The sequence below is a fragment of the Phoenix dactylifera genome, chromosome 8 (assembly GCF_051530095.1).
Source record: "Phoenix dactylifera cultivar Ajwa chromosome 8, Ajwa_hap1_PhDact_Kaust_v1.1, whole genome shotgun sequence".
Taxonomy (NCBI): domain Eukaryota; kingdom Viridiplantae; phylum Streptophyta; class Magnoliopsida; order Arecales; family Arecaceae; genus Phoenix; species Phoenix dactylifera.
This window is the reverse complement of record NC_143197.1, coordinates 9,281,304-9,307,806: the sequence shown is the minus strand read 5'-3', so window position 1 is coordinate 9,307,806 and position 26,503 is coordinate 9,281,304. Positions and strand designations below refer to the sequence as shown.

The 26,503-nt window shown below is 37.6% G+C and overlaps 3 protein-coding genes and 3 non-coding genes across 10 annotated transcripts; 4 read left to right on the top strand and 2 right to left on the bottom strand.

Moving 5' to 3' along the window:
- The first annotated feature begins 25 nt into the window (after positions 1 to 25).
- LOC120105778 (large ribosomal subunit protein eL18y-like) lies at positions 26 to 5,437 on the top strand. 2 transcript variants are annotated; one of them, XM_039118516.3, is made up of 5 exons: positions 26 to 2,250; positions 2,353 to 2,442; positions 2,561 to 2,689; positions 2,800 to 2,982; positions 5,096 to 5,437. In XM_039118516.3, exons 1-5 carry the CDS (start codon positions 2,248 to 2,250, stop codon positions 5,252 to 5,254), a joined length of 564 nt encoding a protein of 187 aa, XP_038974444.1. In that variant the 5' UTR covers positions 26 to 2,247; the 3' UTR covers positions 5,255 to 5,437. The 2 variants fall into 2 exon arrangements, with proteins under 2 accessions (XP_038974444.1, XP_088558842.1); XM_088702716.2 differs by lacking the exon at positions 26 to 2,250 and having other exon boundaries at positions 2,421 to 2,442.
- Positions 3,493 to 3,598, top strand: LOC113462516 (small nucleolar RNA snoR69Y). The gene has a single exon (XR_003384976.1). It is a non-coding gene; the product is annotated as a small nucleolar RNA snoR69Y (small nucleolar RNA).
- On the top strand, positions 3,652 to 3,730 carry LOC120107312 (small nucleolar RNA snoR53Y). Its single transcript, XR_005509170.1, has one exon. It is a non-coding gene; the product is annotated as a small nucleolar RNA snoR53Y (small nucleolar RNA).
- LOC120107310 (small nucleolar RNA snoR69Y) lies at positions 4,261 to 4,362 on the top strand. Its single transcript, XR_005509168.1, has one exon. It is a non-coding gene; the product is annotated as a small nucleolar RNA snoR69Y (small nucleolar RNA).
- A 3,309-nt stretch (positions 5,438 to 8,746) lies between the features above and the next one.
- On the bottom strand, positions 8,747 to 12,980 carry LOC120107309 (epoxide hydrolase 1-like). Its single transcript, XM_039120531.3, has 4 exons — positions 12,400 to 12,980; positions 12,138 to 12,320; positions 10,087 to 10,328; positions 8,747 to 9,274 (listed from the first exon to the last, which is right to left on the bottom strand). Exons 1-4 carry the CDS (start codon positions 12,694 to 12,696, stop codon positions 9,028 to 9,030), a joined length of 969 nt encoding a protein of 322 aa, XP_038976459.3. The 5' UTR covers positions 12,697 to 12,980; the 3' UTR covers positions 8,747 to 9,027.
- A 3,824-nt stretch (positions 12,981 to 16,804) lies between these two features.
- LOC120103647 (epoxide hydrolase 1-like) lies at positions 16,805 to 23,446 on the bottom strand. 4 transcript variants are annotated; one of them, XM_039120526.3, is made up of 6 exons: positions 23,225 to 23,446; positions 22,880 to 23,005; positions 22,307 to 22,707; positions 22,049 to 22,231; positions 19,845 to 20,080; positions 16,805 to 17,303 (listed from the first exon to the last, which is right to left on the bottom strand). In XM_039120526.3, the coding sequence occupies exons 2-6, from the start codon at positions 22,890 to 22,892 to the stop codon at positions 17,057 to 17,059; spliced, it is 1,080 nt and encodes a 359-aa protein (XP_038976454.3). In that variant the 5' UTR covers positions 22,893 to 23,005; positions 23,225 to 23,446; the 3' UTR covers positions 16,805 to 17,056. The 4 variants fall into 4 exon arrangements, with proteins under 4 accessions (XP_038976454.3, XP_038976456.2, XP_038976457.2 ...); XM_039120528.3 differs by having other exon boundaries at positions 22,307 to 22,644; positions 23,225 to 23,362; XM_039120530.3 differs by having other exon boundaries at positions 16,920 to 17,303; positions 19,845 to 20,151; positions 23,225 to 23,362.
- Between the last annotated feature and the right edge of the window lie 3,057 nt (positions 23,447 to 26,503).

Sequence of the window (26,503 nt, the reverse complement as noted above, 5' to 3'; positions counted from 1 at the left end):
AAATAAAATACCAGTTTCTTCTTTGAAATTCATTTTTTTTTGCATTATATTTCTCTCAAAAATGATTATGTGGTCCAAAAAATAATACTTTTGGTCAATGAAAATCAAAGGCAAGATAATATCTCTATTTCCCATTATTGTCTAATAATTTTGATATATGTCATGTGACAACCATGATAATGGTAATTATTTTGCATTAAAAGTTTCAAATGCTATCTCTCACTTTATTTCGGACGGTATAGGATTTGACATGGGGCGGTTCAATTCCGAAAAGTATCAACCCTAGTCCAACGCCGTGTATATATATATTTAAATTCTTGGTTCAATGAGCAATGAGTAATAGTTCTTTCCAATTTTTTTTTGAAAAATTTTATTTTTTAAGAGAAATTATAGAATTATAACTGTTGCAAGGGTCAATAATATTTTTGGTGTGGTTCCTTTCTTGCACGCCAGCTCCTGGCCGGGTCATTCTAAGGTTGGGTTTGGGTGATCTGTAGCTGATCCGATCTTAACCTGATTTATAGCAGACCTATACCGTTTTCAAGTTAGCCTACAGACTTGCTGGTGATCTGGCTCTTTTGTATCATCCGGATGAATGGTATAGCGAGGAAGTACTAAATACTATAGAAATTATATTTGAGAGCACATCTAAAACAAAAGATGGCAATAAAGGCTATATGAGTTGGATTCTGTGTTTCAATGGACACAAAGGGAAATCGCAGATTTAAAATTACTTTTGATGTAGGGATTTTGTTGAAATGGTCAAACCAAACCTTACCTGTTAAATAGTGATGCTAATAAACTAGGATATGTTTGGCTGGAGGGAGTTGGACTCTCGAATGAGAGCTGTTTAGTTGGAAGGAGTCCCATTTTCATTTCGATTTTACGAAAAAATAGAAATTGCCCTAATCTCCCCCCTCTCTTCTAGTATTCAAATTCGATTTTGATTCTTATTACAAACTAAATGCATTAGAGGATACGACCATTTCTCTTTCTACCCTGATTTCGATTCTAGTTTTGATCCAACTGCACTCTAAATTTGGTTTGTTTATTAAACAAGTAATACTAGCTCACTTGTCTAGTCCATTCAATAAACAAATTAGATTTGTTCATGCTTGAGATGATAGGATTAACTTGTTTCCACAATATGCTTAAAATGTTCTTATAATTAATTTAATAATAATTCAATCAATATATTGACCAATGTTAATCTCCTAATTTTGTGCCCAATTAATCTATTCTTCTATATAATGTGTTATAAATGGAACAACCCTTTTAAACTCAAGCTCGATCTTTTTAGTAAATGGATTATCTCATTAACTTGTTTATCATCTCTAATCATGCCCAATCTAAATCCGCTATCTTTTAAGTTCGGTCAGGTTAATGGGTGAAGTAGGGACTGCCATCCTTATTCTCCTGTGAGTGCACATCTGGTGTAGGTTGATGAAGATGGAATATGGCTAATTAATTATGATGGACAAGTGTTTCACCATATTTATGGTCATGATCTTCAGGTCTTTTTGAAGGCACATCGTTAACACTTTGAGCCATGCCTATAAATGGCTCATGATCTAAAATAATGACGCATTAAATCGTTCTATAATTGTTTTAAATTTATAAAAAATATAAAAAAATATCAATTATCGTAGAAGGGATGAGCTTATATCACGAGATAAATTTTTTCCGTATTTGGTTTGGAAAATAAATTAGATGACATAGGGGGGATAGAATGCACTTAATACATATTGAACTTTACAATAATCTGAATTTTACCACAAAAATAAAATTACCGTTCCATTCTTTTTTAAGAGTGTATAGGAAAAGTAAAAGAGTAAAATGGTAATTGGGATAAACTACGGGATGGAATAAGCTTATTCCACCCTACGATAGTCCACTCTTGATATAGAACTGGTTTATAACACAAGTGAGAGGGAATAACCTCGTGGGCATTATAAAGGGAATACTCCTATTCCATCAGTCAAGATGTTTGGTACGACCAGTGAGGGAATAGGGATATCTCCCGATTTTATTCCCCATCCAACCATCCAAGAGAAACGGTTCGGATCAACCGCGTATCGGGCGAATAGAATGCCAAATCCAACACCAAGAACCGGCGGCACAACGGACAGCACCCTTCTATAAATACCCCCCGATAGAAGGGCCAAAGGGGGCGAGGCGAGGGTGGGCCGCTCAAACCCTAGAACTGTAGCCGCCGCAGAGGGCCGTGGAGGGGGAGGAGCTCTCGCCATGGTAACATCGTTCTCTTTCCCCAAACACGGAACCCTAACCTTTTCTCTCTCTCTTCTCTGTCTCTTCTTATCCCTTGCTTTCTTCCTTCTTCGTTCGTCGCAGGGTATCGATCTCATCGCCGGCGGCAGGAGCAAGAAGGCTAGGCGCACTGCGCCAAAGTCCGACGATGTCTACCTCAAGCTCCTCGTCAAGGTGAGCTCAGCTCTGAACGTGTCCGTTTGCAGTGGATCTGGTCTTTACGCCATCTTTTAGATTGCATTTGATGGAATTATTGAGCCGATGGATACGTTTGTTTGCTCTCTTTGATCAGTTGTATAGGTTTCTGGTGCGAAGGACGGGGAGCAAGTTCAATGCGGTGATCCTTAAACGGCTCTTTATGAGCAAGATCAACAGGCCCCCCATCTCCCTCAAAAGGCTCGTCACCTTTATGCAAGGAAAGGTTGGTCTCCACTGATTTCCCGTATTTATAGTTTTTGTTATTTGATAAAACAAAAGTTTTGATTTTTAGATGGGTGGATTTTTACTGGTAGTGTTATTACTTTGAATCAGGACGATAAGATTGCAGTGATTGTTGGTACGGTGACAGATGATAAGAGGGTTTACGAGGTCCCGGCCATGAAGGTGACTGCTTTAAGGTTTACGGAGACGGCTAGGGCAAGGATCCTCAAGGCTGGAGGAGAATGTTTGACCTTTGATCAGCTTGCCCTCCAATCTCCTCTTGGGCAGAACACGGTATATACTATATTGCACGCTTCCTGTACATGCGCTTTTCCTTTTGATTTAATTGGAGAAAGGAAGAAAAATGGTTGCTTTGTTTGTTATTCGGCTTGTAAGATGGGTTTAATTGTTCTACTAGCCTGAACCTATATACTGTTTGAGTGAGGTATAAGAACGATACAATTGTATCTACAAAGCACTAGAGAAACATGCAAACGATTGAAAATTTTGGCTATATTTAGATGTGGATATTTGCAATTTCAAGGTGATAATCTGCAATTCTATTACTAGCTTCTGGGTTATGAGGATTTTTGCTTATTCTGGACTTGGTTTGGCCGTGTGGTCTTCTCCAAATTTTTCAATATCTTCTTTTGAGCCTATATGCACACACATCTACCACCTCAAAAAATGTATTCTTTTTAATTCTTTGGCTTTCTGCAATCACATTATTGCCATGTTCCAAGATCGAGTCTTAATGGTGGTTGCTGTCTTTTTATGTGACTTACCTTTCAACACTAGCTAGATTGTTGAAGCAGTGAAGATATTGCTCTTTAAAACCCAGCTCATTATGAGGTCTTCCATCCATTGGAAGGTCAAGGAACAGAGTTCATATTGATATCTGAGATTAACACAAAGTCGAGAAATTTTATTCGTTTTTCTTTACTTGATGTTTATTTTGGTTTGATTCCCTATGATGTTTGTCTAAGCCATGCTAATGCTGATGTGCATTGATGAACTCATTAAATGTTATACTGAGGGAATCACTCCTTTATTTTCAGTTGCGTGATTTGGATTGCCATTTAAAGAAAATTTTGCTGTTCTTATTAATAATATTTTGGAATAAATGCATGATCCACAATGCTGAAGAAAAGCACAGTCGAAGTCGTCATGTGTCTTTTTGATCAGTCTAGACTAGTTGAGTCAAGACTGCTTATATTGGTTTGATGTTTGATTGCTACGAATGCATTATACATTTTTAGACTAAACTGATCAATTGGATGGCTCTTAGATTCTCAGCAGTACGGTTGACTTACATCCCTTGGTCTATGATGAATATTGAATATCTGTCCTTAAAATGAGGAGAATGGACATTCAAATATCTTTGGATTCCATAATCAGGATTTCTGTTTCTTAGATGCCCAACCTCACTTGATAGTATATGTTTCAGCTTAATCTGCCGTCTTTACATGAAATGTTGCCGACTGTTGATCTTGCTAATTTTATTCCTTAATGTCTTTCAAATGTTTCCCCCCAAGCCTTACTCCTGAAGCTTATGATACTTCAGGCTATAATAATTGAAGCAATGATGATATTGTTTTAATCCCAGCTCATTATGAGAACTTCCATCTAATGGAATGTCAAGGAATGGATACCAAAACATTATCTGAGCTAAATGCCTCATTCCTTCTAGCATTTATTTTTTGTTGTATTTTTCTGTTTATTTGCATCTGCTAGAGATAATTTTATTTAAATTAACTTAGCTCTTGTGGGTTTTGGATGACTCTTCCCATATTCTGATCTAAAAGAACTGTATGCTTTTTTAGCGTGGCTGGTCTTTCGATTTATTCTTTCTTCAAAGTGACTCTCGAGTTTTATTAATTTATTGTTTTGGATGACTTTCAAGTTTTTGTAGTATTTCTTTCTGATTCTTTTTCTATCTTGTGAAATCTGATTCTTGATTATTCCTTCGCCTTCAAGCTTAAAATTTTGGACGAAACTGATGTTTGGTTTAGCTGATCTTGGAGAGATCAATATATGATAGTATATATAATCAATAAAAAATATCAATAATTCTATATTTGTCACTTCATTTTCTATAACAAACACTATAATTTCTGGTATAACTAAGTATAACATAGGCACGAGGCAGCATTTCTTTTATCAAAATATGTTGGGAGGGGCTTTGCTTTTCAGGTTTTTACTTGATGCTTGAATGTACTGTTGCTGCAGTCATGCTTCATACCGAATATATTTGATCTCTTAAGACTTGCTTTAGTTCTCGTTAAATGGCTACCAAATATGATGGTCGTAGATGACCGTCGACTATTAGTGCTGCAGTAAGGAAGATTGCTGGACGGCAGCATTTTGTCAAGACTTGCATGTTTCTAACAGTTGCATGAAATTACAGGTTCTCCTCAGGGGTCCAAAGAATGCTAGGGAAGCTGTGAAGCACTTCGGTAAAGCTCCAGGAGTTCCACACAGCCATACTAAGCCTTATGTCCGTTCCAAGGGAAGAAAATTTGAGAAGGCCAGAGGAAGAAGGAACAGCAGAGGATTTAGGGTTTAGGTCAGATTGTCTTGTTTTTATTCCAAAGGATGAAGTAATGGTAATGTTTTTACCAGGGAGGATTATTATCATGAAAATTTTTATTGTGTTTCAATTTTGGGTACAATTTTAATTAGTCTGGCAGGTATTTTCATTTCCCCCTCTGAATGCATATCACTATCAGAAACGTTAAGAACCTTTTAAGTTTGGATTGTGGTGCACGTTTTGCTTCCTAACATCTGTGACATGGTGTCTTTTCCCTTTTTTGGTCCTACAGTCTCCTTTGTGTTGACATGCATAGTCGTATAAACTAGCGTACACGTTTTTGGCTGGCACATCCATTGCTGAAAGAGAGGTAATTATATTTCTTGCCTGCAAAGGATGCATAATTGTTCAGTGTACTCGTTTTTAGTTTAAATGTCAGGCCACTGAGATTGTTTGTGGTCTGTGAGGTGATTTGGTTCTTAAGATATGCTGTGATGTATTTTTTTTCCTTAAGTTATGCTATGATGATTTTAATTACTCTTGAGTAAATGCAAAATTGGGCGACTGGATGAGGTTTGGAGTAACAACACTTGTAACTACCACTGGGGCTGAATGTTTTTAGGAATTTTTGACATATTAGTCTCTTTTCTAATACAGTGCCACAAGAACCTCCTTTTGTTCTTTAAATAGACGAGTCATCTGATTTTAAGTAAGTGGGAGGGACAATGTTGGGCTGTTTAACTTATGATTGGTATCTATTTAATGGTGATTGTATTTTTTACTTTTACTATGATATTAAAAAAATGTTAATACTATAGGGGAGGATAGTAGATAGTATTTGCTTATTTATTATAATAATTAATACAGCACATATTCCTTTCTAAGAAAGAAGAGAAAGAGGGAGTCTCTCTTATAATGGCTCTCTCGTGGATCTCGCTTTACCAAAATGAAAAAAATAAAGAGAATTCAGTTAGAGATTTCTTGGAGTCCTGTTTGCCCAGTTCCAAAAGATCTTATTATATGGATTAGACAAAAGATTTGAATCATAGCCATTGTTAGATAATCAACTAATCAGTCATTTTACAGATGTTAGAATCTAATATTCTAATAACATAGAACGCTTATTTTTGAGAAATTCACACAAATGGCTGTGGAAATTATTGTATGATCTCAAGTGCCGAGGCAAGAGTTTAAGATGTTAACAGCTGAATGAAGCTAATCACACCTTGTTGCTAACTTAAATTGTCATATTTTAAAGTGATCACTGAGCATTTGTTTGGCTTGCATCGCCACCTACCCGTTGGGTGAGAGGCGGAGAGTTTTAGCAGATTGGGATTTCGGGTTTGGAGTGTTTAAGATTTGTGTCAGGCATGCTCTAATGGATGATGTCCTGAGAGAGGATCAATCATTCTTTCGCTCGAAAAATAGAACCGGAACCCTCCTAGTTTTAATGTGACATCCACAAGTGAAAAGTTTTTTTTTTTTTTTTTTTTGGTTGAGGGTGGAGGTGGATGTTTTCTAGATTTTCTGATGATGCCTGCATAGCATAAGTGCTCTGGAGGATAAAAGAAAGTTGAGGCATCACCTTTGGAAAAAAAAAATCAGGGACTAAATTGTATCCAAGTGGAGCCCGAAAACAACCCCATTCGCCCACCAGGTAAAAAAAATCCCATTTCAACCTCATTTCTTTCCTTTCCTTGAGATACTTATATGTGCTCATGCATTTTACTCATTTAAATTTCACTCAACATACTTGGCTTTGGTTTCATGACCTATCACCAAGCAAGCAACTATAAAGCCCCCATTTTTCCCTTCGAAGGACAAACTGAAACCGTATTCAATTCCCAAGTGCACCTGAAATTATCATGCCCCAATTGCTTGGGTGTCAAGCCCTCGCTCTTCAAAAGCTATACCACTTTCTTTTTACTCTCGTAGTCTTTCCCTGGTTTACACTGCTCGTATCAGTTTTGTCCCGTGAGATTGGAGTCCTCGGACTTCTTGATCTCCCGGTCTCTCTATCATCTTCTCTCATATCTTATCCCAACTAAACGACATGTCGTCAGATCCATTAATCAGGCCCAAACTGACCCATAGATGGCTCTAATTTTAACTTGAAAACTACAATTCGACCAGGAGCTATAGCTGAAAATTCTACTTCCAAGCTCAGCACAGATGGAATTTCCCATGTTTAATTGAGTACCACATCAAAACAAAATGCAAGTGATAATTACAGAACCAATCAGAACATATATCTTTCAATTGTAATTGTGTCATTTATATCGGTTATACTTAATTCAGGTTCGACAAAATTGATTTGAATAAAATGGAGGGCAACAAGAGTGATCTTCGAATATCAGAACTCATATATGCAGTCAGAGATCTCATCTAGTTTTTCCTGGTTAACGAATGAAATGGCCCACTCCTTCCTTTAATGTAGTCTCTTTCGAAGAAATCCTGAAGAAATGCATCATCTCTTTTGAAACCACCCTAGCAATGTAGTCTTGGATATGGTATGGTAATGCTATTTGGACCCCAGTCCAAGGTGCTGTGAGCTCCCAGATAGGGCACATCAGTTATGAAGTCATCAATGGATCTGAATTCCCAAAATAAATGAATACAGAGGAATAACAAGTAGAATTTTATGTAGCAAAAAGCGTGAGTGTAAAATAAATTTAATCTATTCAACTACTTCAACCATTTCCAAACACCTCATATCATTTCTAAGGCATACGATTATCTTATGGATGATTCTCGCCCAATGCCTCTTAAAATGGGTTTCGTAGATACAAATGCGTCTTTTTTTTCTTCTATTGGGCCAATGGAAATTCTCACTGCCCCTACCGTACCGCATGTCCCGGGTTGAGCCCTGAACTTTGACTGCAGACTAGAAGGTGATCATTTAGCTTTGTTATCGCCTGTTGATTTCCCAATGGAGCAACAAATCCTACATGGAGATGATCAAGGTGATCCCTTAGAGGACCCAGGCGCCTCTGGTTGGACCATTCATATTGGGCTGCTTGTCCCATGACATATATCACTTTTCTTGCAAGTCATGGCATTTTTAGCAAATCACTGTTGCGAGATCACCTGGCTAAAATACATTCTTTACTACTCTTCATGGTGTTTCAAATACCCAACCCATGAGATTACATTGTGACAGCCAAGCCGCTCTTCATGTAGCTGCAAACCGAGTTTTGGATGAATGGACCAACATATTTAGACTGCTATTTGGTTTGTGAAAAGATTCAATCGGGTCAACTTGTTACACATCTCCACCCTCTAGCTTGAGACATGCTAGCTTGAGACTACCATCATGCCATGGAATGTTGTGAGTAGAAACTTCACATGCTAGTCCTTGCTATTCAATGTACTACTATGAAATGGGATGGCTGCCATTATTGTATAGGATGGCGTGAGAAGAAATTTGCCCTTGTTTATTTTACAAATATCTTGATATTTTTCCATCTTTATATAACAACCACATTTGTGCTTTCCTCCAATTTTGCGTAAAAGCCGTAGCCCTGCATCTTTTGTTTTCACTCAATTTCATCAATCTTGAGAGTATGATCATTCTGTACGATTATAAGTATACACATCGATGAAAAGTTCACTAGCATTGAACATGAAAAGTTCGCATGCTCAATGCTAGTTATCTTCTTACATTCTGTATGCCTTACCAAAATAAGATTAAATCTAATTCATGTAAGTAAAGAAAAAATAGTGATCATATGATTAAGAAGATACTAATTAATGACAAAGGTCACACGACTAAATTATGCATGCATCGCAGAGCCTGCTGGCTAAGCAATTCAGAATTTCTGAATGAACTCATAGATGTGATCAGTGATCTCCTGTGGCTTCTCCTGGTTAATGAAGTGCCCTGCGCCTTCTATGACAACTACATCCTCTAAGAAAGGTACATCTCTTTCGAAGCCGCCCTTGTGTATATAGTCTTTAACCCCTGGAATGTTGTATATCAGATCCTGATTCCCCACAATAAACTTAACAGGAACTTTAATCTGCATCCCAGTCCATGGTGCTGTGAGCTCCCAATTTCTGCACATGTACCGTTGAGTTATCTAAGATGCACTTAAGACAGTATAATAAAAATGAAAGATTTGAAGTCAAATCCATAAATCCGAGCACAACAAAGGAGCATTGTTGCGAAAAATCTCCTTGTCTCGAATGATACACAAAACTGATCTAATAAAATTGGAGAGTCATTAACAAGGCAGAACAATGGATTACTACTTGTTGTGTAGACCAAATCAGAGCGATTCATGTGAGTTAAGAAAATCATCTGGCTAGAATGATATACAACATTCACTGAATCAATTAGAAACCGAGTACTTTGCTGCTTACTGAATGGAAGAATCTTTAAGTGATTTGAAGTATCTTGATTTTCTCTAGTTCTATCTATTTTCATATATCTAGACCTTTTTTTTTTAAGAAAAAAGAGAGACATAGCAAAGAATCTTCTTGGATCATGTCCAACTTTTTCTTAAAAGAATAGACAAGAACTTTAAGATGTGAGTCAATGCTTGAACATTAAAAGAACAGATTTCTCTTAAGACCTGCAGAAGGCCTGGAGAGAAAGGAAAAAGGAAAGAAAAGATTTTAATTAGATGTCAAGGAATACATCTTTTTTTCTCAGGGTGACTAATGGTAGAAAAAGGCATGGATCAAGTGATTAAGTGCAAGGTTACCCTATAAGATATGAAGAAGGAAAAATACCTTAGCAGCTAACCATAAAATGCACCCTAGTGATTGAAGACTACCAATCCTAAGACCATGCAGCATAATGATCATGCAACTCATACTTAAGATAAACCACGCCTTTAATTAAATCAGCCTTTATGAATGCATACAAGTCCAAAGCTCGGTAGTAGTTCAATCCTCCGGTGAAGCCTGACTTATCAAATTTGCTAGCAAAATAGTCGACGTCCTCTTCTGACAACCAAGAAGGCAGGGTAATTTCCTTATCAGGGGAAGCTGCAAACCCATTCTCCTTGGGCACAATAACAGGGGCTGGATCATGATAAGTCAAGAACTTCTTGATCACCAAAGCAGTAGGAATGCGAGCAAATTCAGCTTCGGTTCGACCGGGTTCCTGCAAATAGTTAGATAAATTTTGCTGCTTAGAAATTTATGGAGGAATAAGAACAATAAAGTCGTCATATTACATCCCTGGAGGAGTTTCTAATAAGCATAGATAATTTACCACACAGAAGAAAATAAAGGATTTGCTATAAAGTCTTATCAAATTTCAAAAGCTTGTGATATTATGCTCTAGCAAATGGGAGAAGCCTCACAACTAGTTTGGAGTACCGAGTTAGAAGATTCTATGAAAAGAAAATAATGCTCTGTAAGAAACAAGAGCCCCTTCAGCTTTCAGAGTAGCTACTAACGATTCGCTTTTTTACAAATCAAAATCAAAATCAAAATCATTTCATGTTTCGAAACACTTAGTTCGTAAGGCACAATATCAATCAGCACTGATTATGTTGATGACATAGGAAGCAAAGTCCTACCAGGACCAATCCTACTATGACTTCATTAGAACCCTCCAAATAGGATCAGGAGCTCTCTATGAGAAATCAAGGCACCTCTTTAATCCAACCTCATATATCATCATAAATCTTGATCACTCCTACAACATGCACAGGAAAATGCCTAGTGGTCAATGGTCAAAGAAATGAAAAGAAACACTCAATATCTTTTTTTTTTTTAACAAGTTTCATTAATGATATTTTATGCAGCATTCTGGATGGGACAGTTTGACTTTTGAGAAATAAATACATGCAGGTATACTCTCAGCTTAAGAATATATCATCACATGTATTTCCACTCTTTTAATACAATTCTAATGATATATTCTGGCAGAATTCTAATGATAAATGGTACATCAGCAAGTGTAGGTTGTAGCATGGTCTCGAAACCAAATAAATAAGCATGTAGAGGACCAAGAAAAAAAAAAAGGCAAAATATTTGATTAATGCTGTGGTAACTTGGAAATATAGCTCTGAAACCTGATGTATTAATTACTTTTTTCAATTGGCATTATGAAACGTACCATATGATGAAATTAAACGAAGGTGCAAGTCAGCCAAGTGATTCTTTTGAGTGAGATTTCCGAGCTAGTGTATCATTGCTCAAAATATTTACTTGGGACCGTTCATCCAAGTTCCAACTCTCTTTTTTCACAGTGGCTCCACTCCAGTTCAACGAAACAATTGATGAATTATATTACAACAAGATTGTTAAATAGCAAAGGCTTCTTATTGGATTTCTTCCTCGTACTACAGCAACCACTAGGATGTGAATTGCTAAGATGTGATCGGCTAAAGTTGGGACCACCTCACCAAGAATGCACTTCAAAGTACTCATAGAAAGTCCAATATATTATGAATCCAAGATCCAAACTTACAACAGAAAGTTGGACAACATTAATTGATTCAGATCCACCTACCCAGCACCCAACAACCAAAGACCCTCAGAACTAGACAATCCCCCCACTCCAACTTCATCCTTTGCAATAGAATTTTTTTCACACTTGACCAAGGTTTTCAATAAATAATGTAATTTCAACTGTCATCAACTAGCCCTCAAAATAAAAAATGACAGTAAAATAGAGACTTCATTTGATTACTCCTCTGTTCGAAAAAGAACTACTAGAGCTTTAAAATACATCAAACATTATTTTTATCATATGAACATTAATAACACCAAATGAAAAAAAATAAATCATCATCTTTCCGGTTATATATTACTGGTTACAGAATGGGATAATAACTAGACGATATATAGGACTTGCCAACCCAACCACTTCTCTCTCCGTCCGAGCTATTCAAAGGCATTAAAACGTTTAAACAAGACTGATTGTAGTTAAGGAGAAGGTTAAGACATGAAGACGAGAGACCTGGAAAGTACAAATATAGTAGTCGTCACCGTAGAGAGCCCTGAAGGTCTCCACCGGCTTCCGGTCCGGGCTCCTCGGCCGGAAGGCCACGCTCAGGTTCACCAGCGCCCGCACCTTGTCGGGCCGAAACAGGCACAGGCTCCAGGCCACCAGCGCCCCCCAGTCATGACCCACCACGAACACCTTCATGTTAAATTTTCTTAAGCATTAAAGCTTAGGAAGGAAGACTTCATATGGAAGGAAAGTTAGCTGCAGGAGTCACCTTCTCCTGGCCAAGTGTGTGAATGAGGGCGACGAGGTCGCCGACGACGTGGAACATGGTGTAGGAGGAGACGTCGGGAGGGGCGTCGGTGTCGCCGAAGCCCCGGAGGTCGGGGGCGATGGCGCGGTAGCCGCGGGCGGCGAGAGCGAGGATTTGGTGGCGCCACGAGTACCAGAGTTCCGGGAAGCCATGGAGGAGGAGGACTACGGGGCCCTCCCCCTTCTCGGCTATGTGCATGTTGATGCCATTCACTTCCACCAACCTGTGACTGATCTCTGCCATCAGCTCTCCCTCCATCTTCTTTCCTTTTTCTCGAGTTCCTGGACGATTTTTGCTCTATATCTGTTCTCGAGTCGCTGCATCATTATATATATAGAGGGAATGGAGTTGAGAGAGGAGGAGTGGCATCGGGAAGGGACGAGTATTAACGGCCGGAGTAACTTTGGAGTCAGCGGGGTAGGTGGGAGAGCCGGGCTGCTTCGCCTCTGTCGCCTCTCTCTCTCTCTCTCTCTCTCTCTCTCTTTCTCTCTCCCTCCTTTAACGTCTCCCTCTTGGGAGCTTGGAGTGTTCGCTCACGGTTTTTTTTCTGCCTCGCTCGGTCGGTGGCTATTACCATCAACTGTTCTGTTTCCCATTAATGAACAACAGTGTACGCTCGGTAATGGTTGGGATCTAGGTATCTAAGTTTTGTTGAAATTTTTGCTGGATGATAAGTGTACTTTATCTTCGGTTGTTGCATTCTCTCTCTCTCTCTCTCTCTCTCTCGATAGATGCATTTAGTTAAAAGGTCGGTATTTACGTTGATGTTCTTCGATAAATTGGCGACAATAACATGTCTCCACTGAAAAATTTTGGAAAATTCGAGTTCTTATTTACAAGTTGGAAAGCCAGATAGTTCTGCTTTTTGATAAAGATTGTCTTTGTTATTCAGCTTAAGGAATGCGGCAATAATTTTGATTGATATATGGGCATTTTACAAAAGTGGTCGTTATAGTTTTCACTTTTTGCAGGATCAGTGTCGATTTTTTTTTTCCCCTGTATGTGCAGTAATACTGATACAGATATCAGTTGCGTGTGAAAATGTCAAAAGTGTATACAAGTCAACCGAAAATGTGCATCTCACTATTGTGCAACAGCTAAATCAAAAATAAATCCAGAATTAAGAGCAAGAAAATATACATCTAATTAAAGAGAAATGTGATGGTGGTGCATTAAAACCTACAAGAATGTGCATCATGATGACATAAGATAAACATAAAGTTAATCAGAAATGTGTCAATCAAACCATGGATGGACCGCTCGTAGCCTGTGAATCACATCAAGGATTCCAGTGACAAATAAGTGTGCAACTAAGCAAGGATTTGGGTCCTCTGGGGAGAAGAAGAGAGGAAGAAGATAGGATAGCTCTTTGAATGAATGCATCGTGTGGGACAAAATGAACAGCAAGCCATAATCCATTTTTTGATAGTTTTTTCTTTGGTTTTGTTAGATTTTCAAAATCCAAACCGTGTACTTCAGGCAACTAAAATTCCTACAAACCGCCACCTACCTTTTTCTCTTTTTGGGTAATCAGAGACAAAGAAAAAACGGTCGTTTCCACAAATATAAAAAAAACCTACATCCATCAGCAAAAAGTGAAAAGAAAAAAATTTTGATTTGAAAAGAAATATAAACAAGTGTTGTGCTTAGTCTGCCCTTATAGAGCCTGAGCTAAGACATAAGAGTGGTAGGACGGCTAGGCTCCTTAATCTAAATAAAAATAAAAAAAAAGAAAAAAAAACTCGGAAGGTTGTTTTTGACTATTATTCATTCTTGTCAATTTTTTGTAATAAAAAATCGTTACATTGCATCCAATTTTGGTTTAGGATTTCATGTAAACAAAAGTACAACCTTAAATATATTTATAATTTGTGTTATATAGCAATATCATTCCATGCAGGCACGCCTTTGCATCATGCAAATCACAAAAAAAAATGTATGAGAACGACACAAATCATAAAGCTAATTTTGTTACGATATATTAGAAGTACGAAATTATAATACCTACACTACATGTACACATGCACGTAGGTCTTGAGCATTGTAACGTGCACGGTACACGTAGCCAGGGACTTGACATATAGGATTTAGTTATGTACCTCAAATGACAAATAATTATAATTTTTGATGCACCAACAATGATTGTTGCCTTATACTTCCGTATCACCACTGATTGGATCTAGTTAGGTGCAGTATTAACTCATCTAGACCCATGTAGTTCAAAATTAGGTCGGGTTAGAACCACTCTAGATAACAGATTAACCGGATTCAGTCCAAAATGGATACTCCATCTAGATTTTTAGCAGCAACCAGACAAACGCTTTAAGTGGATTACGTCAGCTGAACAAAGTCTATCTTGGATGGATGTCCTCCTTTCTCAATGTCCATAGCGCATGGGTATCTTCTATTTAAGAAGGAACAAAGCAAATGCATTAATGGTAGGACTGGCCACCTTAAGCAAACAAGCTCGAAACGTCTCTATATCCAAGAAGTCTTGGGCAATGGGCAAGCAACAATTGCAAATCCAATTGGATATTTTCAGACACGATCATTGAAGTGGTTCTCTGGAAGCATATGCTTTCTCGGAAGTCGATCCTTCGGATATCAAATTCACGGTTTCAATAGTTCCGTTACTGCTACATTAAATGCTGAGGCCGGAAACTATAATGCTGCATTAAATGAAATCAACGTACAAAATAGTATATTTTTAATAAAATATTATCGGCATTCTTGAAGATTATAGTATTAAAATGAAAAATATTGCATGGATGCGAATTATGGATGAATCATAGCCATCTTACTAATTCTTTCTTAAATCTAGGCTGAACTAATTTAAATTTTTTTGGATGTTAGATTTCCTTCGCATCCATCCGATCTACATCTAGGAGGGATAGGTTGTTGCCGTATATTGCAACCTAAAATCAATTCCAAGAAGATATGGTTTAAATTCTATTCATTTTTTGTCTCGATGGAAGAATATTTAAAATTTGATATTTTTTTATCTAAATTCTGCTTGTAATATACTGTCTATTAATATCTAACCGAGCAGTAAGTTGATGGATGACTTTTATGAGCATTTTTCTTTATACTGTTCTAGCTATACAAGACTTTTTCTGTCGTACTTAGGTGGGCTTGGCTTTTTGTATTATTATATCATATGGAGCAGAAATGCCTTGAACTAGGGAAGCTTCAACCTATCTCTAAGAGTCCAGACTCCAGAGGTCCCGATCACTGGAGTCCCAACTCTTCCAAAGTCGCATTGCTACTCGATGCCTACGGTTCAAGCTCATGAAATAAATGTTCATCAATGCAGCAAGGGAAAGCACTCGAAAGTTAATGCATCTCACCAACAATACAATGCTCTTTTCTTCTCTTGTGAAGCTGTCAATACGTACTATGTTCATCGGATCCTAAAAATATAAGGGACAGCAAGGCTAAGCTAAGGCCTTTCTCGATCCGACTACAAGGACAAGGGTAAAAATAAAAGGCAGGAACCCCAAGCCGAAACGATGAAACTTGCAACTAATCTTTTCTGTATCCATTTATTCCTCCAAGACTCTTTTATTTCTTGTATATTCAAAGTTCAGAAGGAGAATTGAGGTCATGTATTTGGCCAGAGATAGCCAGAATTTAAGACTCCCATGTTTTTTTTTAATGTCTTCACCTATATCGCCCCAACAATGATTTGGTTAGTTACACAATTTAACCAAACATGTCCATCATTGACTATTTTACTCTGGATTAAGTTCTAAGTTTCACCCTCAGGAACTCGGAAGAGCGCAAGCATGCGAGGCTCAACTTGTTAAGGGATATATTAAGTACTACTCATCAAACTTAAGTAACTAAATAGTTTTTGAAAGTCGTTCATGTAGAAAAGGTTGGTGGATGTAATCTTCTTTCGTATTGTCACACTAATTTGGCTACAAGTATCCTGCATCAACCTGGAAATTCCCTGTGAGGAAAGAGAGAGAGAGAGGATTTAAAAAAAATAGCAAGACATGGATGGAGATTGAACATTAAACTAGTATTCCGATCTTCGAATCCTCGAATACATGAATTAGTTACTGAAAAATACATACTTAAATGTTAGTCAAAGGGCTGAGTCGCTGCCCGACTTCGCACAATAATGTTTACTTGCCTAGCTAGTTAGTTTTGAACTTACAATGGAAAGACAGAGAAGAGGGAGGAAAACACCTTGCCCACAGGGTTTCCAAGAAATTGTTCAGAACCACTGTGAACAACCAGAAAATGTTCCCATTGCCATGAATTTACGAAAAGTTCACGAGTCTTTGCTACCAATTCTATAACTAAATAGAAGATAAGTAGCATTAAATCCTTGCACAAAAAAAGTGAAATAAAATCCAAGTACTCATGGAACATGTGCTGCGAGCTATATTTAATGATCGGTTCCAACAATTCACACCACAGCTACATCTTTAACCAATCAGTTGCGATAAACAGGAGGAAATCCTCCAAAGACCAAAACAAATGCACACAAGTTACATAGATATACAAAAGCACAACAGCTTCCATTAAGCTGTTTGACAGAATTGCTTTATTTATATGCAACATAGATGGCTGCACCAGAATTGAGCTTAACAAGAATTATAATTGCAAATCAGAATTTCTTGATGAAGTTGTAAATATGCACAGTAATTTCATGTGGTTTTTCCTCATTGATGAAGTGGCCTACTCCTTTCATTACAACTACTTCCTCAAGTAATGGAACATAACTCTTGAAACCAACCTTGTGTATGTAGTCCTGGATTCCAGGTGTATGGTAAGTCAGGTCTACATCTCCCACAATGAACTTTGCTGGTACCTTTATGTGTGCCCCAGTCCATGGTGCTGTAAGCTCCCAATTTCTGCATGGCGTTCATACCATTGTAATGTTTCAGTCACATACTGATATGGAAGTATGAGGATGAATAAATAACAGATCTCACTAACTGAACAGGACGCATATCATAACCTATATTAAGAAAACTTCTAAAAAAAATAAAGATATATATTATCTGTTTTAAGACCAGTTAACTCTGAAGTTAAAATAACAGGATAGGCGTTACCAGCAGGCTGCTTCACTTGTTGATTAACCAATAAAAGTGGTGCACAAGATGCTAAATAAATAATTTTCCATGAACAAAAAAAAAATAATTCTGTGATTCCTTTTTTTTATATATATAAAACCGAGTTGGTTCTGCAGTAATATAACATCTCCCACATCTCCTAACTAATATTTTTATTTTGTGATCTAAAAACAAAATACTAGTCATCGATTGTCTACCTGTATTGCTTACACATTCTGAAAAGAGATTGGTGCTCTCTCTCTCTCTCTCTCTCTCACACACACACACACACAAACATGCACAATCTCTGCATGCAAAGACAAGGATAATGGAACATTTTAGGTCCACTTTAACCCTAACTAGATTCGCATTTGGACTTGGATCTCCGAATGGAAAAACTTAGGACAATTAACCATTTTAGGTCCACTTTAACCCTATCTAGCTTTGCACTTGGGCTTGGACTCAGACCAGAATGATTTACTTTCAGGCTTTATATTATGTTTGGATCAAATCTGAGTTTTATAAGCCAAAACCTAGTCAGATATTCTCACAAAGTACCACCAAGCACTTGCTTGGATGGTATTACCCCGTGTCCTCTGAATCAAAATGGACCCAAACCAGAATAATTTACTTTCTGTTTTTATGTTTTGTTTGGGTCTAATCTGAGTTTTATAAGCTAAAACCTAGTCAGATATTCTCACCAAGTATCACCAACTGCTTACTTGGATGGTATTGCCACTCTAAGCAAGAGGTCACAGGTTCAATTCAGAGTAAGGTCAGTCCTCACATCTACTCTCGGTTAGCAAAGCCTAGTTCCTTGAGCTTTGACCAGTCTGCCCAATGGCTTAAGCTCTGGTCTAAGGTGGGATGGGGTGGGTATAGTGCAGCAGATGGGGTTAGAACTCAAGAAGAAGATGAAGGCCGAAACCATAGCCCTGGTTCCATGAGCCAAGACCATATACATCCCAACTCATTAGACTCCGAACAAACATTCCAAACCAGCAAATTAAGACCATAATCAAATGCAGATCATATCAGAAATACTGCATTACTACTTTGTTAGAATTTAGAAAAAAAGGATTGTCACAAATTAGGCCTTGCTATATGACTGAGCATCCATATCTGAATTGCATTTTGCCAGCACGTTTGCATCAAATCGATCTATTCTCAATATGCCAGACATAAAAATTTTGAACATGGATTATTGTATAGTTGGAAATGACACTCCTCAATTTTATATAACTGTATGATAAAACTGATTTAGAGAAGATGATTGAAAATTTTGTTATTTTAGAATTTGATTAATATTGCAAATCAGAGGAAATCTGATATGCCTCAAAGTCAGGATTATGAGTTTTATTGTTTTTTCACAATATTTCCATCATGATAGCAACAACAAACATGAGAATGTATTTACATAAGAACATTGGTAATGACACGAACTGTATGATAAAACTAATTTAGAGAATTTTGCTGAAAATTTTCTGATTCTAGAGTTTGATTAATATGGCAGATCAGAGAAAATCTGATATGCCTCAAAGTCAGGATTATAATTTTTATTATTTATTTCACAATATTTCCATCAGGAGAGAAATAACAAACATGAGAATGTATTTACATAAGAATATTTCTCAATTCTCAAACATAACAAATGCTGAAGGATATCAACAGGGGTACCTTACATCCATATGCAAATGTACATAAACCATTTTGATTCCACCGTTCTTTTTTGCATCAGTACAAACTAAAAAACGAACTAAATGAAATGCAGGCTCTATGATTGATATGCACACCTCATAGTTGCATGCTGTTCTTAACTATACTTAGAATGTCTAATCCTCACCAAAATCCTGTAACACCATTTATTGGCTCCTGAATGTTTGAATATCGGAAAAAATTAGTCCAATCCCATTTCCTTTACTCTGCCAAGTCTTTTAGACCAGTACCCCTTTACCAAGAACAATAGCTTCATCATTTGTTGAATATAACAGCATAATTCTAGTAGCTTAAAAAAAAAAGTTCTAGTTTTCCTCTTCTAACTGTTCCTTCATAATGTTTTTTATACATCGACTTAAACACCCTCATTTTTACTATCATATTTGAGGCCCCATTTTGCCCAATCATCAAGTCATTACAAAGCATGCAGCCTAATAATTTTTAATAAACATAACAGAAATAAATGATTGGTATTAAACTACTTTAATTGGAAGGATGAACTTGGTTCATCTGAAGTTTAAAGAAACTTTTCCTGGAAAAAATATTGAAAATATCGTGCTTTATAGGTCACATAATTCAGTCACACTACTAGTTTTGGTAGACAAAAGGTTGCAGTAAACTTACAAGTCTAAACACCGATAATAGTTCAGTCCTCCTGTAAAACCAGTCTTCTCAAATTTGCTAGCATAATATTTGATATCATCTTTCGAGAGCCAAGAAGGCAATGGGATTTCAGTGTCAGGGGAACCCCATCCTTCCTTGGGGATAAAAAGGGGATCTGGAGAGTGATATGTGTAAAACTTTTCGAGAACCAATGCTGTACCAAGACGCGCAAATTCTGCTTCTGCTGCTCCAGGTTCCTACCGCATTCAAAAATGTTAATTAAGAGACAGTTGGAAACTCTTTGGTACTTAGAGCCAATCAATGTCATCTGGTAAGAAGAAATTATTATGTCATTGGTTTCTAGATATATAATACAAGCCATTGACATTGTTCATGAATTAGTTGAGGGTTTCCAGAGAGAAAAAAGCCATTCAATATATTCCATGGATATTGTCATTTTTGAGAAGAATACAAATAATGTCAATTCTGACAATGTCATTTAAGAGCATGCTATTTAGAACAACATAAGAGCACTGCAATGGAGAAAAAAGGTCACGAAAAATAAGACCAACAGATATCTCCCCAACAAGCTTCCGCTCCATGTACTATAGATAAAACTTCATGGCAGCAAATCATTGTACTAGGCCAAGATCAAAATATTGACCTTTGATACCTTTTTTTATGAGAACTTTCAAAATTGGTTCACTGTATATATCATGACAATCCAGTAGAATGCAAACTTATAAGAGGGTTTCCAATGAATTGTAAAGATCGATCTCTTAAAATGCAATTGCCATTTTAAACATAAATGAATTGAGCAGCTAAATTATTAAAATTTTGAAATGTGATTAAAAAAAAACCTTATCTAAAAGACATCGCTATTATGAAAGGCAATGCACAAATTGGTTGCAAAAGTGAAGCCCATGACCAAAAGAGTGTTGAGAAAACCTTATCTCTGGACAAAGTAGCATTCCTTTGGACTCCCGGGGATCCTCGTGACGCATATGTTTGAAACAAAAGGTGCAAGGCATTCCTTAGGATAAAGACATAATTTCACACAAGTCTACAAGAATTTGAATCAAAGGCAATTCAATCTAGGTCTAACTCCGTATGTATTGTGGGATGTAGATCCAAATCCAATTGAAATAGTAGAATTTTGAGATTATTTGATTTCTGCTTAAGCATTTGACCCCAAGTTTCTAGATGACTTAGTCATCTCGGAGCAAGCTTGGTCAAAGGATTTTGGCATGATCAGTTGTTATTAAATAATGTGATGAAATCCATTCTTTCCTCTCCTATGGGGCAAAGGATTAAGCGCTTTGACTTTGTCCCCTGGGATCCACCACAAGTTGGGTTTGAGAGTCGTGCGATGGGTGACTGTCCAGCACGGTTCGGAAAGCACTTGTATGTAGTCTGCGCTGGTGAATGGAAGACCCCGCCGCAAAAAAGAAGCGGCTCTTCCCATGGCTCCATTAAGATTAATATCTATATATTTATCTACATATTGGCACGCACTTGCTAAAAGTATTGCTAGAATAATGCAAGTATTATATCTATCTATCAAGTTTTATTTTTTATTTTTTCGATAAATATCTATGTATCAGTTTAAGCCTAGTAAAATCCAAATATCACAGGCCAAGTCTCTGGCTCTTCTTCCTCACAGGTGAATTAATGATGCAATGTTAAGAAAGTCCTTCATCTGGCTCAAACTTGACCTGATCTTGTTCCAACCAGTCATAAATATAGAAAAATGGCCAGCGTTTGGATCCCAAACCTAGAATTGATCCTCCAACTAGTACAAGTCTAGATCTCACAAAACTGTACATAACCCAAATAAGCCCGAGCTGCCAAGACGAGATAAAAAATGTCAAATCTAACTCAGTGCCTACAATTACAAGTCAGCCCAACTTGAACAAATACCACTCATTTGCTTCCCCAATTAAAGTTTGCATCTAATTTTTATAATCAATTCGACGTTTTGCTGAATCCGAAGAACCAGCGGATATGTGACGTGGCCACATGGTTCTCCAGTTCTTTAAATAATTCACTACCATTCAGCAAGGGAAATCCCTACCAAAGTAATTACAAACTTCATGTTGATCCGAGATAAGTGTCCAGAAGCAAAACATCGCTACATATACAAAGGCCACACAGAACCATAACGAAACCCATCCAATAAAATAATATAAGAAACAAGTCGACAACTAATAAAATTATTGCAGCACCTGGAATCGGCAAACGTAGTGGTCGTCTCCATAGAGGGACCTCAAATACTCCACCGACTTCCTGGCCGGGTTCCGAGGCGTGAACGCCACACTCAAATTCACCACAGCTCTCACCTTCTCCGGCCGAAACATACACAAACTCCACGCCACCATCGCGCCCCAGTCGTGCCCCACCACAAACACCTTCACGGCAATTGCCTTAAACATTAGGATCCAAGAAGCAGTGCCTAAGAAGAATCCGTGACATACAGTAATCACCTGGTCTTGGCCGAGGGAATCGATGAGGGCGACGAGGTCGCCGACGAGGTGGAACATGGAGTAGGAGGAGACGCCAGGCGGGGCGTCGGTGTCGCCGAAGCCGCGGAGGTCGGGGGCGACGGCGCGGAAGCCACGGGCAGCGAGGCCATGGATCTGGTGGCGCCACGTGTACCAGAGCTCCGGAAAGCCGTGGATCAGGAGCACCACCGGCCCCTCCCCCTTCTCCGCCACGTGCATGTTAATCCCGTTCACCGCCACCGTCCGATGGGTGATCCCTTCCCCTCCGCCGCCGCCGCCGTCCATCTCTCCGCCGCTCGCCGGGTTCTGTGTTTCGGGCTCTGAGACGGCGCGGCAGCAGCACAAGTGAGAGCAGAGATTGCGGACAAAATCCACCATTTCATCTAAAGCCAAATAAAAAAATTAAAAAAAAAAGAGGAGCAAACTCTTAATTTCCGCCCAATATTGTAGAGCAAAAGAGACGACATGGCCGGCAATACTATTTATCTTTCGATAGACATAAATAATCCAAAAAAAGCTTAGCAAAATCTCCTTCTAAGTAGATATTGTCCGTACCCAGAATAAGCATTGTATAGGTGATGCTCTTCTACATAGTTCTTAGCTCTTCGAATATGCATCATCCTCCAACTACGACAAGTTTGGAGTCATAATCTCTGATCGCAAAGCCCACTCTTCTTCTATCTACACCGTCAAACATGCTACCATCAAAGCTCATCTTAAAAAAGCTAGGGATCTTAAGAAAGCTAAGAGATAGGAGCTCATAGGAAACAATAGTCGCTTCAAGATCTATATATACAAATGGATGAATAATAAAATTGAAGTGATTTAAGGGCTGTGCAAAGTGATGATATCTCGAAAAAAATATCAATTATTCTCTCGTGCCAAAGATCTAGCCCGAACCTTGAAGGCACAAGTACGGATAACATTGAATCGAATTGGAGAAGATATTAAGGAGGGGACGCTGCACGCTGCTAGAGGGTTTGTTATAGGAATGGATAGCTAAGATAAAAGGCCGTGCTTTGCTCCCATCGGCATCGTTCTTGGCTTTCCGGATGAGCAAGGCAAGAATAGAATATTCGGGGGAGCTTGGAACCGAAGCTGGATAGCGTGATTTCTTTCATTGCGAATCTAATCGGTTCAGCCTAGTTTGTTGGAATATTAGACAGGGAGACAAGGCCGCCAAGGACCGTTTGCTGGAAAAAAATTTAGGACGTGGCAACAATGAACAAGTAGTTCCCAAATAACTAAATTCTTTTCCTGAAAAAAAAGATAAAACAGTCTCAAACAGCTCATCCAATGGGAAAGGTCTTGCAGTCACACGTCCGGCTTCAAATCATCATATCAAGAGGAAAAAGAATGAAAATCCTCTAATGTGTCCATCTTCCTTTCCCTTTACTACATCTCATATAATTATCTGCCTTTTTGACTTTCTCTCTTTTATCTAAAACTTTTAGTCCTGTTTTTGTTTTTAATAACGATTATACTCAATTACCTTACATACGGTTTTCGTATCAGTGGACATTTGAGAGCCAGTTATACACAAGTTGGTGAAAAATGGACATAAAAATATCAAATTTATGGATTGTATGTAACTGTGCCACCTTAAACACGATTGCTATGACTAAAACTTTTTTTAAAGAAAAAGAAAGGAAAAGGAGTAAACCATAGGTATATGGGTGATCTTGCACATAGACAGGATTTGAGATAAATAACCATTGGATTATACACAGTTTTACATCCTATACATAGCTGCTATAATTTTATACACACAAAAAAAATGTACAAGTTGTGAACCAAATTTATACATAATTTGGCAGAAGAGACGTGCTGGGATTACATTTCAAACTAGGAGATAAGTCCTTTCCGCTATGATTATATATGACAAATCCTAACCCAACTAGAGATTGAGAGGTAAATACAATTTGTTTGATTGAGAAACCAAGACTCTAGAAGTATTGGATTCTATCTCTTCTAATACAACTTTATCAATTCTTCTCCACCTCTTTTTTCCCTTTTTATGAGGTCTCAACTTTCCAACAGTTGTTCTCACAACTCATATACACTGCACATGTCGAGACCGAAAAATAAATAATTGTAGTTAAGAGTAATGTAAATATTCTAGAGCTTGGCCTATTTCATTAGATATGCCATTGATAATCATTCAACATTCAACATTTCTCTTGAGAAAAATATTTTGACTAGAGGATAAGCTTGATTAGCTGCAGTTATCCATGATGAAATCCACATAGGCTATTGAGTAAGTCTAGCAATCTTCTACATTGCAAAGTGCATAATGATGCGTACAAGCCAAGCCATGTCAGCTATCAATTAGGGCCCATGCATGAAAAAGTGCCAGCTTGTGCATGCCATGCACTTAGCATTGCTTCGAAGAAGGAATAAAAAAAAGAAGGATTAAATAAATTTTTATAGGGACCAATGATGATACAGATACCACTGGATAGTTCTCTCTCTCTCTCTCTCTCTCTCTCTCTCTCTCTCTCTCTCTCTCTCTCTCTCTCTCTCTCTCTCTCTGCTTGTTTTAGGAGCTCTACCAAAAACCTCTTGTACGCTTCATCCTTGCAAGGAAATAATTTCAATTGTATACAAATTGTATAGTATAATTCTGTATATGTTTATGCACTCAAGTGCCTGTCACCCTAAAATATTTTGATGCACAAATAAAAGAAACTACATATTTAATCTCTTTTTTGATAAAAGAAGGAATAAAAGTTCTGTCTATTTCATTAAGGCTATAAACAAAGAAATGTAAAGATACTTATAGTATCTACAAAGAAACCACAAAGCATCCCAACAATAATAAAGTCATCATCTCGTAGAACCCACCCTATGTTTGGGTCCCATAGGACCTAGGTTTGATTTGTAATTACCACCTAGCTAGCTAAGGTGCTAGAAAGCTATCTAATGGATAAAGCTATAGATAAGGATCAAATTTTATGATGGAAAAGGGCTATTAGTGTAACCCAACCACCTCTTCTATAAAGGAGGTCCTAAAGAAAAATGGGCTTTCTAATATATCCTTAGATGCATAAATGAAAATGAAAAGAAGAGATCAAGAGATCAAGAGGAGAAAAAGGAGAGAGGGGTGTAGAGTCTCGTGCTCCTTTGAAGCCCATTCTTTCTTTATTGTCAAATGCCTATCAGAAAAATTAGGGTTAGGTTTTTAATAGAAAGAGGAGAAGGCAGGTGAAAAGGGAGATGGCTAAGCTTTGGAATGGCTCAAGAAAGGTATAGTTTCCTTAAGAGTATTCCAAATTTTAGCCTACTTATAAAAGCTTTCTTCTATAATTTTTTTTCTTGGATTTTGGAAGAGGAAAGAGGGTTTTATAGTGAGAGATGAGGGATTTTAATATTAAGATTTAATGACTATATGGTTGTCCTAAATTTTATATCTAGGAGAGAGAGATTGAGTGACTTAATCCTAGAGGCTAAGAGATTGAGAAAAAATTGATGAGATAGTGCAAATGAAGGATTGAGATGATAAGAGAATGTATTTCTCTAGATTGTGTTCCTTTGGAGGGATAGAATTGTATAGAGAGGCGAAGAATTGGTTTTAGGGCTATGATAAAATCATAAGAGATTTCAAGGTTAATGAATTTGAGATGGCATGATTTCATTGCGTAAGAGATATAAAGAGAGAATTGAAAATGTAGAAGGTGGAGATGTAAGAAGGGTGGGTTTGTTTAATTATGTTTCTTGGGAATGCTAGTATTAGAGTAAAGCGAAGAATGTTAGGATTAGGGGAGTGATGAGGAGGTGAGCTAGATGGAGGAATTTGATTGGATCCTACCCTCCTCCAAGCATTGGTGATGTGGAGGTTGATGGATGGTTGCAATGTTATAGAAGAAGGGAGTGTCAACTAATTGTATAACTTGATGGTAGTATTGATGTGAATGCTATTAGATTTAGGAGTAAGATTTAGGTTACTTGATTTTTTGGGGAAGGATAAGAGGACCAAACATAGCATACCAATATTAATTAGGAAATGCACGTCAAGGATTTGGAATCTAAATCAATAACATTAGTTACGAAAAAAAATCTTAGTCATTTAGTGGAACAAGGATTCAATGTGACAAGAGAAGAGTAAGGAAGAAATTAAATTAGTTAGAAGAAATAATGATGTCCAGATCTCTTAGGATGCCATTTGGTAGTCATCCAATG

Coding starts and splice junctions, on each gene's coding strand:
- LOC120105778 (XM_039118516.3), top strand. Junction 2,690..2,799: donor TCACCTTTATGCAAGGAAAG/GTTGGTCTCCAC, acceptor ACTTTGAATCAG/GACGATAAGATTGCAGTGAT. Junction 2,983..5,095: donor CTCCTCTTGGGCAGAACACG/GTATATACTATA, acceptor ATGAAATTACAG/GTTCTCCTCAGGGGTCCAAA.
- LOC120107309 (XM_039120531.3), bottom strand. CDS start 12,696: ATGGAGGGAGAGCTGATGGCAGAGATCAGTCACAGGTTGGTGGAAGTG. Junction 10,329..12,137: donor ACTATATTTGTACTTTCCAG/GTCTCTCGTCTT, acceptor AACTATTTGCAG/GAACCCGGTCGAACCGAAGC. Junction 9,275..10,086: donor TACTACCGAGCTTTGGACTT/GTATGCATTCAT, acceptor GTACATGTGCAG/AAATTGGGAGCTCACAGCAC.
- LOC120103647 (XM_039120526.3), bottom strand. Junction 20,081..22,048: donor ACTACGTTTGCCGATTCCAG/GTGCTGCAATAA, acceptor TGAATGCGGTAG/GAACCTGGAGCAGCAGAAGC. Junction 17,304..19,844: donor TATTATCGGTGTTTAGACTT/GTAAGTTTACTG, acceptor AACGCCATGCAG/AAATTGGGAGCTTACAGCAC.